The 14,377-nt window shown below is 39.2% G+C and overlaps 1 protein-coding gene across 12 annotated transcripts in view; it reads right to left on the bottom strand.

The window, feature by feature from the left end:
- Positions 1-1,398: 1,398 nt before the first annotated feature.
- Positions 1,399-14,377, bottom strand: part of CADPS (calcium dependent secretion activator) — a 494,727-nt gene continuing 481,748 nt past the window's right edge. For all 12 annotated transcript variants that reach the window (XM_053929773.2, XM_053929767.1, XM_071222267.1 and 9 more), the window contains 2 exons: positions 5,844-5,948; positions 1,399-2,622 (listed from right to left, as the gene is read on the bottom strand). In XM_053929773.2, coding sequence (XP_053785748.1) covers positions 2,443-2,622; positions 5,844-5,948 — 285 coding nt within the window. In that variant the 3' untranslated portion in view covers positions 1,399-2,442. The remainder of the gene's footprint in view (positions 2,623-5,843; positions 5,949-14,377) is intronic.

Raw genomic sequence — 14,377 nt, 5'->3', positions numbered from 1 at the left:
TTCTTTCTTTCTGGTCTCTTCTGATGTCACTTTGTCTTCACAGCCCTCTCTCCAGGGTGGCCACTCTGGGGCCACTACTCACCAGGCCATCACTGTTAGGCTGCAGTGAAGTATGCTTTTGAAGGAATTTTTTTTTAAACCTTGGTTTTTGAGACAGTCTTTATGACTTGCTCCTCTTTATGCCTTTTGGATCATGTTTGTTAGTTACCTAACTTACTCAATGAGCTCTCTCCCAGAGTACCTGAGCATGGTTTTGTTTGTTTTTACTTTTTCCATCTTCTATACATTAGGCAGATGTTCCCTCTTTACTTTGCATATTTTTAATTGCTGCAGGAAATATGCTTCAATTTGCAACTCAGAACATAATTAATACAAATATATTTGTAAAAATTTCTGCACACTGGTTTGACTTGATGCCATTGAGCAAAGATTTTTTACATCTGAATGCTATATTACCACCATTTCTATTACCAAGTCTATGTTGGAATCTCTGGATTCATGTTTCTAGAGAGTTGTGTCAAGGTTGGGCAGATTACCTTACCTTTTCTGACTTCAGTTTTCTCATTTACAATCAGGATAATAACAGTCCTCTCCTTTTAAGCTGTTGTAAAATTTAAATGAGGTAGTATATGCAGAATGTCTAGCATAGCAGAACTGCTCAGTAAATGGGAGTTGTTCTTAAATCCCACTAAGGGCAGGAAGTACTAGAGATATGCACCTGCAGACCCTGAGGATTAACCAAGAGTAGGATGTGCTATTTAGAGGGCTGTAGAGAGCAACTGGTGAACATTGCACCTGATTCTACTGGAAAAAGTAGTAATTTCTCTAAAACGTCAGTCAGCTCCAGGAAAGGTCAGCCTGATTTAATGACAGTCACAGATAAAACAAGTAAGGCGACACCTTGTTTGATTTCTTTCAAACCTAGGTGATTATATTGCTGACAAAGATTGGGGAATGAGAGGAGTGCTCTATATCTTAGAGAATCTTGTAAAATGCTTTAACAAATATATAAGAATCATATATAATTGGCACACGCTTTGTTTGAATGCAAACACTGCTGTTGAAGTGGTGCTTAAAAACAGTTTGTTGGCCTTCTCTTCGTACAGGAGAAACATTTCTCTCGTTTACACTACTTTCTTGCTTAGCAAACCCTTATTTATCCTATAATGCAAGCATAATCTGCCCAACATGTCCAAATGCCCACAGATTCTGAATTAGTGGAGTCTGAATTCACGAAGTTTCAGGCTGTCTCTTGTGAAAACAAGCTCAGAGAACTCCCCACTACAACAGTTGCACTGTAAGAAAATGACTCCTTCCCTCCTCTTTCCATCTCATCCTGCTTCATGTTTCATTTCAGACTTTCAAAGGACACAAAGGAAAAAAGACTAGAAAAGGGTATTCTTTGGGCATTTGAATAGTTATTTATTGAGAAGCCACAGTTTTCCACACTTTCATAACTGTAGGCTTTATATAAGGCAAAAGCAAGATGGATCCACTACTTTACACAGAAAGAAATAGCTCTGCAGAGGACCCCAGCGTCGTGCAGTTACAGATCCAAGTGCAATGTACATGACAGATATAAAAATCAGTGTGGAACAAAATAATTTAAATTATGGTTACAGTCTACTGAAGGAAATATCCATATCTTATTATAAACACATTTATAGTCTAGGGTTGTAATTTAAATATTCAGGTTTTTTACATACACCGTTATTGAAACATAAAAGCAAAATGTAACATATACTAGGATAAACTCGGACAGAAGACAGTTGCTCTGAACTGTGCTTGATGTCTAGAGTCACAATAGGATCACCCTTGCCATGGCAATTAAGAGGATCGATCCATTGGTATGTAGTCATCCTGTTTTGGTTAACTATAAGGATAAACAAAAGGATGGGTTAACAAGGACACCAGGGGATTCATGTCTTAGTTTTAGGGGAAGAGAGAGAACCAAAAGTTGGTTGTTGGAGGCTTGCCTTTTGTTTCTCAAAAAACAAAGCAGACCTATGTGTCTTAATTAAATTAATTTATTGTACTCATTTAAATAACTGGCATCCATATATGTGAAACAAAGAGGTAAAAATACTTGGTGTACTTGCCCTCACATCCATTTACTGTCAACGCATACACAGCACATTAATGAAGCATCATTTAACTTTGCTGGTAAAAGGGGTACGCCTAGCAGTTGGACTATGATTCTTCACAATCGATATTTAAAGAATGGTGCTCTGTATTGCTGTAAACATATAGACATGTACTGGGAAATGGTGGATTGGAAGGTCATTTGCTAATCTTGATACCATATAGCTAAAATGGCAATTGTGTTGGTAAACATCTCATGGGCATGGTAGTTGACAGAAAATTCCCTAATGGGGTTAACTAACAGACTAAGGACATGCATTGATTACGGGATCCGTCCCACAGGACGCCGGCCCAAGCGTTCTAATCATCCTCTTCATCTTCCTCATCGCTGTCCTTCATGCTTATGCCCTGCAGGCCTCCACCCTCACTCACAGACGCAGTGGCTTCCTCCACAGTGAGCCGGTTCCGGATGGTTTCATACGTCTTGCTGTTTAAGGTCGAATCCAGGACCCCTTGCAATCGGAAGTCCCTGTAGGTTTTCTAAGGAGTGAAGAGACACAGTGATCAGGGAGATCTCATTTCCATGAAGGGGAGGGAAAGGATGAAAGCAAGTGTGGGGCTGAGAACATGGGCCTTCAGCTAAGTGTCACTCCTTACGCCTGGTCAGATGAAAAGCCATCATGTTCAGATTTCCCTGGCACTGAAAACTGAGATTTGTTGATTGACAGAAAATGAGAAATTGTGACAGGATAAACTGTATTAGATGAGACAAAGCAAAGAAAATAAGCTTGTATTTATTCAGTTCCATAAAGGGAAATGTTCCATAATTGTTTTGGTTGTTTTTTTTGGGGGGGGGGGCGGAAGGGTCTGGTTCTTTCTCTTAGGTTATTAGAATATGATAGGCAGTATAAGGGGCTCTAAAACATAAATAATGGATCAAGTGATTATGGTATTTTGTGATTCCTATTGCAGTCTGGTTTTTAGTATTTTTGAGGCTCATAACTGCATATCCTTCCGTCTCGCTCACAAGACAGACATATGTATGTTGGTATCTGAAACATATTAAGTGCAGCAACGATTGTGGGGAAGATGGAGCACTGAAGCCTCGTCAGTATGTTGCAGGCATGTGACTCATCTCCTTGGGAAAGAAGTGTATCTCTTCTGTTCACAACTTTGTGGTCTCAGGGAAGAAATCTGGCTTTTTTTCAAGATGAATGGTTTGGTATTAGTGTAACACAGATTCTTTGTTCCTTCTGGCAATTTCTCTCGGATTTCCTTAGGTATCCCATGGACTGTTTTTCTAGAACTCCCTTAGTGTTAATTGACCATGACCAGGAGCATCTGGCTGTTGTCTACTTCATAAAAAATTATATTGAAAGATGTCTCACTCTAACTACAACTTTTTCTCATCACACTGCATATCATTTTAGTTACCAATTCTGCTGCTTGTTTGTCCTATTGATATGGGATACTCACTACGGGGACAAGACCAGGAACGTTAAGATTCAATACCACTGCCAGTGGGATTTCTATTTCTTTGTAGTCCACCTAATGCAGACATAGTGTCACCAGTGACACTGTCAATCCCTATTGAAGGTCATGTGTTGTAATGACTGCAGAGTTAGTGAATGCAGTCCAGCTGGAAAAGTCCAGTCACATAGGGTTATTGATAGGACGACTCCATGTCTACTTTGCCAGTTTATACCTGTTGTTCCAGCATGAGTTTTCATAGTATCTACTTTCCCCCTTAAAAATAACCTGGTTTTGACACTAAATTGAAAGCTCATTATAATTACAGATTCAGATGCAAGCTCTCCTAGGTAGCTACTTGAACTGTGTCTTTACCTTGAAGGTGCAGGCCGGGAGGTTGAACAAATATAGGTAGGGTGTATACAAGATACCCAGGTAGTTAACTTGGTTTATTTTGTACTTTTCAATAAGTTGTTCTACTGACACTTCACATAACTTAATTGCTGCCAGATATGATGAGGGAAAGAAAGGTAAAAAGCATTTGATTATTCTCTCCTTCATTCAAATTCCAGCTGGACTATATCTTGTTATTTTTTAATCCTCCACCTTGTAATATAAAAGTAGGGGCTCAACTGACATTGGTCTCATGTTGGATGGATGAATAAATGGTGCTGAATATTGAATGACTGGATGAATACATGGAGTGGATGAAGAGGCAGGAAAGAAAGTCAATAATCTTTGGATGTTTGCCTTGGAGAAGGAGACTCTGGGAAATGTACTTTGTAAAGAGGTGGTAAATTCCACCTCATCCCTCTGTGTTGTGGCTCTAGCTAAGCTGGACCCACTTTTGGCAAAAGTGAAGGGGTTTCTTTGGCAGTGATGTTTCTGTGTCTCTTCCCTGGGATTCATGTCGGTGGGTTTTGGTTTTTTTTTTTTGCCAGAAGGCTAAGAATAAACCTCCCCTCTGACATATTTTTTTCTTAATAAAATATTGTTAATTCCAACATTCCCAACATAGATTTAGAGATATCAGTAATAGAAAGATATTTTAAAATATTAAAATTAATGTCTTCTTTTCATGTCTATTCAGTAGGGCTGAAACAGAAATTTGTCTGAAGAGTATTTACACCCAGAAAATGGAATTCAGGTGGTCAGACAATAATGGTTAGTGAGCTTTCCTTAAGGAACTGAAATAAAAAACACGTGAAAATTCGTCTGGGTCTGTAGTCTGAGTGCATACATTTCTTCTTTGAGGGCTGTAGTACACTGCTGTCTGTAACATTCTCTGGACAGACTCTCTCTGAGATCACATGCAGATGATAGTAATTCTTCTTAATTACACTCAGTGGATCAGTAATTGGTTTAAGTCAGCACTGGGGTAGAGGACACCTTCACTGAAATGGTGCTAATCCAATGGAGCCTAAGAAATGGGGTGGATGGGGATAAGGTGGGATAGCAGGGGTAGGAGGGAGTTTGGGCAAATTGTTAAGAAATTGAAATTCAGCTACATTTTATTGTTAAAATATTTTAAAGGAGAGTTTGTGCTTTGAAAGAGATTTTTGCATATAAACGTTTTAAAACCTGCTATGGAGAAGCATCAAATGGAAACTGAAATGATCAAAAACGTATTTACCTCCTTCTGTGATCTTATTATTTCATGTAAACCACTGAGATTTCACACTGAAATAATTATCATTAGTCCACAGCACACACATAAGAACGGGGGGAAAAGCTACTTTCAGGGTATGTTATCTCACCTTTGTGAGCCTTTACATTGAATTGTATACATGTATTGTTAGAGAAACTATTTCAATTAACTTTGAGAACAATATTGATTTGCATCCTGATCTCAGGACATATTTAGAAATAGCTGGAGGTAAATATTTCTATTGAATCAATTGTAGCAAAATTTTATTTAATTAAACCACAATGCAATTGGTAATTGATGTGATTAGCACAGTGGTACCAAAAGCCAGCCTTTGAAACTATAATGCAAAGGGCACACAATGGCCCCTGTGTTATTTTTACACAGCAAACACAGAAAGTATTTTTCCAGCCTTGATAAAATGTCAAATTCTTTTTTATTAAATTTTCATGTGATGTCTGAGTAATAAACTAACCATACATCCCCAGATACTTCATAGGTTTTTCTTGCATGAGATACTGTTGTGGCAGTCACCTTGTTTTAAATGTAAACTCATATTCTTTGTGTTTAGGAGGTTCTTCAGCTTGCCAATGAAATGTATTCCAGTAAGCTATTTGCAAAGAAGAATAATTATTTTTTCTTTTACCTTTACCATCCTAATTAGTGTTTTCAACTGATAAATGTGAAGCTGTAAGTCCATCCGGTCCGTCAACCAAGTGCAGATCACGTTCATGGAGCTGTTGTACCATTGCTGAAAAAAGAGACAAAAGTTCTCCAGCCAACACATCATGGAGCGTTTATAGAGCAGAGAGGGGACAGAAAGCACTTGAGTACCCTACCCTGTTCCAAGAGGAAACAAAATGGTTACAGAGAATATGAGGGCATAGAGATCATGAACAATTATTGACAAAAAATCACAAGATACCAGATCAGCCTGAAAGAAATGGGCTTGGACTTGGAATCTAAAATAGAGCTCCTCCACTATAGACATCTCATGTACCATTAATTCACAATGATCAACATTTGCTTTTTTGATTCTCCTTTTTGTTGTTTAATTTCACTCAGTAGAGATTCAAGTCATTGTTTATTTCCTAATGCCACTGTCTCAGGTGCCCAGGAAGATGGGGCTTCTCCACTGAGCTAATTGATGTCACTTGCTTTTACCTTTTGAAAAATTCAGACCTTGTCTGTAAAGGACAATTCCAAGATTTATGGTTAAGAGCCTTTAATAATTTAGGGCAAAGTCTACTTTCATTTTCCTTATTGGGATGTTTAGATAAATACAATGAAGGAGAGTTTCTTTTCAATGGCCAAATTATACTCTGGGCATCTTATGTGCCCTTATGTTGGCTGTGCAATCTGTTTTAATCTTAACACAAAAAAATTATGGAAGATGAGAGAAAAAAACATCTAGAAATGAGCTCATTTCAAGCTGTTGAAATCATACTTCCCCTTAAGGGGGTTAAATTTTGCTTCTTGTCTGTGAAAAATGCTTGAAGCTGTGTCACTTTAGACTGCCACCCCTGTGGTGCAGGAAGTCTCTGGTGCGGTATAATTTTGCAGTACTGCTCATATATTCATAAATCTCACTCGAAGACATATGAACAGTGTTATGAAGTGTCAGTATGAAAAAAAATCTAATCTTTTAAACTTCACCAGGTTTCATTACGCATTGCCGCTTATACCAAACAATTTACAAATAAAATGAAAAGGTGTGGATGGACCTATATATTTATTTATAGGGCATCTATATGAACTGGGCACAGAAAAGATGTAAAAAAAAAGAGTGGTTAGAGCATTGAGACTCTCATGCTAACCAACGCACACATACACACAGCACACATGTACACACACACATTGCACACCAGGATTTGAAAAGCATAAATAAAAACATGTTTCTGATGGTAACTCCACCCTTTCTCACCGAAAGATCATCCAAAATCAGTTTATGCCTAACACTCACAGTTTTTCCGAAGGCTTGTTTCTGACTTAATTTCTTTAAAAAAATTAATTTGGGTTTTTACTTGCAAGGTAGAACTGCCAAGTTTCACCTTGCAAGAAACGATGGAGTCTCAGCCATGGCGTTCAGAAGCCCTCTTTGAAATCTTGCATTTTAGGCTCTTTCCTCATCAAAGCCAACTGTGGCTCTCCTTGGAGCCCAGCCACAAACAGAGACCACATACCCCAATCAAGGCAGCACTGCAGCCTCATAGCCAACTTCTGCTCTTTTAAAGATCATGGAGGCGAAACTGTCAGTTTAGGAGCCTTCTGTCCCTCCCCAGGGAGCAGGCGTTGGGGGTGGGGAGTTTTCCTTGAGATATGCAGTTCACTCCATGGAGGGGGGTGGTTTGCCAGGTCAAGCTGCTTTAGGCATGGACAGGTTTTCCCCTCTAGGAGTGAGAACATTTTACTGAAACTTTTTTTGGGGGGGTAGTGGTTATTGGAGGTGTTTTTGTCACCTCCTGCTTCGGGATTCTGGAGCTTGTGCTGCCACTGTGTCTGGGTTTGTTAAGGAGGGGTCTGGGGACAGGAATATTACTGGGTCACTGGCATTTCTTCAGCCCTACCTTATTCTCAGCAGCTGGGGCTGCTCTTGTGTTCACCCCAGGCCTCAAATTCCACATTTACTGGCTGTATCTGGGGGCTCAAATAATCTATTTTGAGAGTTATGAGGAAGCCTCCCCTCCAGCCCCCCACTTCCTGGGGATGGAAGATGACCTACAAGGAACCTGGATGATCTCCTGGCCAAATCTACAAGCCTAGGGCCTCATGATGTGTGCCTCTCAGGGACACAAAAGAGGAATGTGACACCCTGGCTTCTAGGCAGAGGCGGCATTTTGCTTTGGCTGTGACAACAGGCAAACCGGTGCTGGCTTTGATCACTGCCAGCAAGCCTTGTGCAACATGCCTTTTTCTTTTTGCTGAGAGATGTGCCACCTTCCGGGGAATAAACCGACCCCCACCCCTGTTTTATATGAGTAGTTCCCATTCTTGCAAATGGCATCAGAACAGTAAAACATAAAAACAAAGAGGTAGAACACCATCAGGACTTTCTCTGCTGCTGAAAGGGCAGAGGGGTAGGCAATGCAGATTGCAATGGATCAGTATATCACACTCACAGATTCCCACCCCAGGAGAACAAGAAAGCCCTGGAACATCCATTCCTCCTGGATCTCACATCTAGCAAAAGAAGTGTAAAAAATGTATGATGCCCCATTGGCTACACATTTAAAGAGGCAAAAGGGAGAAGTCGCTCCTTTCCAAACCTTATGCTCAGGAGATGAAATTGGCGGCACTTTTGGACGCAGCACAGCGCTAACTTGGTTTTCCAGAAACGTGCTTAAAGACATTTGGATGTCAGAGAAAGCAGGAGTCACTGCCTTCTAGAACTTGAAAATGGTAGAGGTGAAAGGGATCTTCCATATTATCCTTTGTAGTGGAGAAAACAAAGGCACAGAGAGGTGAAGCCACTTGCCCAAGGTCACACAGCTAGTGACCCCAGCTCTCCAGAATTAAGCCCTAGACTGAAATAGCTGATCATCTGATCACTCCTCCCTAGGAGGCTATAATAATAGTGTGCTTTCATCAGAGCTAATCCTGTGCATTTCTTCCCAATTCCACATTCAGGGTAGCACATTGACAGGCAGAAATAGGCCATAGTGGGAATTTTTACACCATAGAAATTGGCTAACACCACAAACCAGGGCACCCTCCCTCCCAGAAAGCCAGTTGTTAAAACATTTATCAGTAGACTACTGGGTTTCTGGGTTGTTCCTTTGTTTCCTCATGCTGTTTACAAGGCTTTAATCAGGTTTGCTTTAAGTTGAGATTGTCATTAACACAGAAGATTTAGGATTCTTCAAAAGTAGAAATTAATAAAACATTTTTAGTTTCCCCCATTTTATTTTCTCTATGGTTCTGATATGCCTTTTTTCCCAGAGATATTCTAAAACCAGGTTTTAGAATATCTCTGGAAATTTTTGATTAAATGTTCTTTAAACTCTTAAGAATAAAAAAATGTGAACTGATGACATGTACTAAGTATTTAAGTGTAATCGTGACTCCTTTGTTGCCTGCCCATAATTCAGGGATATTAATTGGAAACTTCTTAAGTAAGGTTACTTGAATGTTAAAAAAGCACTGGAGAAATAAAATCCCCAGTACCCTGGACACCTCTAAAGTATGCCCTCTGGGCATAATTCTATAAACGTTTCATAGTTGGAACCAAAAAGAATGCCCATCATACTTGTGGCCTGCAGGACAATAGGGTTCTTGGAAAGTTGGGGACTTCTCCAGTAGCCACAGTCAGTTCTGAAGGCTCTAAGAGGAGCTGGAAGGTTGATCTAAAACTTTGCTATTTAATTCTTCTTTCTTACATTCTACAATGTAGTCATTAAGAGCATAGACCTTACCTGCCTTTTGCCTGGGTTTGTGATCTTGGATAGGTTACTTATATTTTCAAAGACTCAGTTTCCTGATTTAAAAAAATGGGGATAAGCCAGCCTTTCATAGGCTTTTTGATGACTAAATGAAGTAAGGTGGGTAAATCTCTTATCACGGCACATGATAAGGCTTCAGTAAATGCTGCCTCCATGAACACCACCACCATCACCATTGCCTTCATCTCCTTCCTCTTCTCTCACTCTCCCTCCTTCATTCCCCAAGGATACCAGGAAACAAGGGAGAAAACAGAGCAAGTGACCAGAAAAGCCATGTGGTGGAGGAGGAAATGACTCCTAATTGAGTATCTCTGGAATTGTATGCATCAGTCTTAAAGGACATTTAGCGATGCAAATTCTATTGTAAACTTGTTTTGTGGTAGATCATCAACAAAACCTACAAAACCATCCTAGGTGAATAAAGCATAGTTTAAATTATCTGACCTAGATTAAAATATTGGATTAAAAGGATTTAGAAAAACAATGAATGATTTGAAAAAAATATTATTTTTCTTGTATTTCTTTTACTGATATATACTGTATTACTGTATTTCTTGAAACTGAGAAGTTCAAAAATTTTGCAACTTAGAAGTGACTCCTGTTCTTCTCCCTAGTCCCTACCCTTGAGTCCACTATTCCCCTGGAAACTTTATCTCATGGAAAGGCTGAAGGGTTGAGAGATAAGATAAATAGTTTACATCTCATTGGACAATATAGAGTTCACAGAAAATGGACTTTCACTTAGATTTGGACAATCCCTAATCAGCAAGGTGGAGCATTACCACAGTGGCCATAGCCACCTCCACCTAGATGAGTCGAAATGCCAGACCCCCATCCTGCTGCTAATTTGATGTGCTAAAGAGACCTTACTGTTAATGATTCTTTTGTGTTCAGAGCAAGCCACATATCACCCATCAGCGGCATTAGAAACAACGAATAGAGGCTGAAAGGAGATAGAACTATTCGCTGAGCTTCCATACGCAGTAATCACGAAGGTAACTTACCCCTTTACTTAGGAAACCCTAGTCAGACCAGACCATTCTATAAGGCTTCAGTATACTGTTTTACACAAAGTACTATTTCATACAAGGTTCCTAATACACACCCCCCCACACACAAATAATAAAAATAGCTACCAAGTCATTGAATACTGAGTCCTTACAATGTGCAGACACTATGCAGAGCATTCTACAAGCATTGCATAAGTTAATTATCAAGCTGACCTCTTAAGAGGTTGACACTATTAACAGCCCCCCCAAAAGGAGGCATAGATAAGTTAAATAAGTAGACTGTTTTCATCTCAATAATTTAAAAAAGTAATGGTTTATACAGAAACAGCTCTAGTTCTCAAAGTTTCCTCAGCAAAGTCGCTTAGCTCAGAACTTGTCAAAGGAAAAGTGTATGGGTAAGAGAATGCTGTAGAATATGTCTCAGAGCCTGAGTTCAGCGGTGTTGAAAAGATTCTACTTTTTATGGGCTTAGAAAGTCGCTAAGCCCAGTGTGGGGAGTCAAGGGGATTCCCATGGAAAAACACTCAAAATGTCAAAGAACTGATGGCTGAGAGTCAACCATTACTGACCCTTAAGTGGCATGATTAGAAAAAGTTGGATGGGGATGAGGGATGCTATTTTGTAGTTAGAATCAACATATTTTTATTTCTCCCCTGTAGCCCTGCCTGGCTTCCTATTTTATTAGGTTGGTAACTCAGCAATTGCTACTGGGAAAAGGTTAGAAAATTCTTACTGTGGGCACATTGAGTTCTCAAGAAGAAATATGATAGAACAGTTGCCTTTAGCACAATGGATTGAATTTACCTAACAGAGTTTTGGAGATAAAAAGCTCTAACATTTATAAAAATTTCAGTTTTGAAATTATACATCATAAGCTTCAAAACTGTCGGTGAATAGGGAGAAAAAAAATAGTAGAGTCGGGAAAATTCAGTTTCATGTAAAATTAAAGAAGATGTCAATAAGAGAAACAATTTTAGACAATCTAATGAAAATAGTATAGTGCAAAACTCAGTTCTTTCTGTGTTGCTTTTTTCTTTAAAGAATAATTTTTTGAAGTGAGACATGCATTCCATAGTGTATCACTTTTAGGAAAACACACGCACATATACACATACTCCCAATAGACATGTTGGCCCATGCTTATAACCAAGGGCAATATTTAGTCCAACATCATAAAAATGAGCTCTTTCAGAAATTATGGTATTTTTTTTTACCATAAGGACCAATGATTGTACCACACACACACACCTTTTTTGATTAAAAACTTGTGACTCATTCGAATATAGCTTAACCATGAATGGGTTGAAATTCACAAAGATATAAGTTCTCTTGTTAGTTCATTTCTAACTATGTATTTCCTTTGAGACTGGCATGTTCAAGGCATATATGCCAGGCAGACCAAGCACTAAATGCCTGTGGAATTCATGTCTAAACTCTAAACCAGTATTTATTATCACCTGTAGTCTCACTTCACAGATGAGGAAACTGAAACTCAGAGAAGCAAAGTGGTCTAGCAGTTAGCAAGAGATGGAGCCTCGATTCAAGAACTGAGAGGCAGTGCAGCCAAGTGGCTAAAAGAATGGACTTGAACCAGGACTCTCCTGTTTGAATCTTTGTAAAACCCCTAACCTCTCTGGCCTCACTTTTCTTATCTGTTAAATGGGATTAATTAAGAACTACTTAGGGTTCTTGTGGGGATTAAGTGAGTTAATATTTGCGGAGTGTTTACAACAGTGTCAGGCATATACCAAGTGTTAGCTATAATTATCTGAACCACCCTATCCCACCCTGCTTCACAAATAAGAAAACACATCTTCCAAAGTACGAGTTATTCAGGGTTGTGCAAAGCTCTGAGCAGCTTCTATTCTTCTGAAAATGTCTGAGCAAACAGGTGATTTGTAACCTTTTGGTAACCAACCTGTATATCTGGACTGAAAAAACACAGTGAATGCTGGAGGTTTTTTTTTTATCTTTTCTTTGGAAAGTACCCTTTCTCCAACTCAGCATAGCCACACATCAGAGAAATTGCCTCATCACCTTGCCTAGAGTGTTTAAGGAAGAAAGGACATTTTGTTTGTTGGCAAGGAGTCAAAGAGGAAGATAATACTTTGACCACACCCATGTGACTAACTTCTTTACTTTGCTTTTTGTGACCAAAGTGGGTTATAATTAGGAAAAAAACCCACAACCTATGTCAATTGCTATATTGAAATACCGTAATGAAATCTTTTACGTTTGAAACTTTCAATGCATATTTCTTCCTTACAATTTGGGTAATTTAAGAGCATGTGAAAAGCACCATCCAGGGTTTTTTTTACACTACTACCAAAGTACCATAGCTTCGTTAAACTGAGCCGCGATTCCACAGCCATGTCTCTCAGGTCTAAGTACTGCCAGGATTATAGTTGTGTTCAGTGTTCTAACTCAGACTCAGAGAGGGTGTGATTAAGAAACCTGGGCATGTTCAAGTCATCTATACCAAGTGGGAAAAGCACTGGAGGAGTGCATGCAAGTTTCAGGATTTGTCAAAGCTTCCCAAAGGGCTTATCTAAAAGGGTGTATCCTCTGAGTGCTTTTAAAAATGGGTACATAGTTGAAATACGCAATCTTCTGCCTTATTTGATTTACCAAAACAACTGCTGCTAGAAATGGGTATTTCCCAGTCACAGCTTCAGGACGCTCAGCTAAGAGCACAAAGACACCAAAAATAACCAGAACTAAAATCAGAGGACAGAGATACCCAGAATGACCTTCTAGGTTGGGCCAAATGTTTTTTACAGATGAGGGAGGGTTTTTTTTTCAACATCTGTAATTCTTTGAGTCCCTAAAACCCCATATCTTAGAAGTCTCTGCAAAACTGTCTTAGTGCTGTGGCTCTTCAAGGTTCTAAACTCTGGATTGCATTGCCTGAAAGTCATGCAATCCAGACTGCTGGAGAAGGCAAGGGCCCCTGGTGGAAAACTTTGGTCCCAGAGATGAGAGTTGTCTATAATCTGGAGCTGAGATTATTCAGCTATGCTTTTGCCATTAGCATCTTCTTCTTAGGGAGAGATAGTGCAAACAAAATATAACTTTTTAAAACTTGATTGAAATTGTCACTGCTTGACATTTTTGCTGCTTCTACAGGAACATGTATAGAATTTAGCATTTGGGAGCAATGTTACTTGAACCTCCTTAGAAAGGGCCCAAGTAATACTTTAATATTCTTTTACTAAAATAAGTAGTTATCTAGTCAGTACCAAATTGCAACTCTCTAAACCTGAAATGTAGAGAAATATCAAACAAGTGTCTTTTGTATCGAGATTTCATATGAACGATCAAAATGATGAATCCTTACTTGGTCTCCTGACCTAATGCGCTGCGGTCTTCTAACCCAAGTCAGTCTTACCACTTTTAGTTGCCTGTGGTAAAATATAAGAGAAGTAACAGTACTAAAGGGCCGTTTCTGAAAGCAAATCAGGCAGGAGAGTGTAATTCCAAGCTAAGCTCATGGAGTCTCTCTCTGGAAGACACATTCTTTGTTTTTTTAAATGGTTTGATTAACTTGTTGGTAGTCTTAATAAGCTATCCAAGCTAACCAAAGGCAGACTAGAAACTAGTCTATTGCCTCTGCATCGAACAGACTGTATGAAACCCAATAAGTTCTAAATGCTCAACCCCATGTTTCAGTACAGTGAGTGGTTACCGGCAAGATGTGATGGTCTCCGAAAGGCTTTCCTTCCTAATACTTT

Source organism: Desmodus rotundus, chromosome 8, assembly GCF_022682495.2.
Source record: "Desmodus rotundus isolate HL8 chromosome 8, HLdesRot8A.1, whole genome shotgun sequence".
Lineage (NCBI taxonomy): Eukaryota > Metazoa > Chordata > Mammalia > Chiroptera > Phyllostomidae > Desmodus > Desmodus rotundus.
This window is presented reverse-complemented; position numbering and strand designations above follow the sequence as displayed.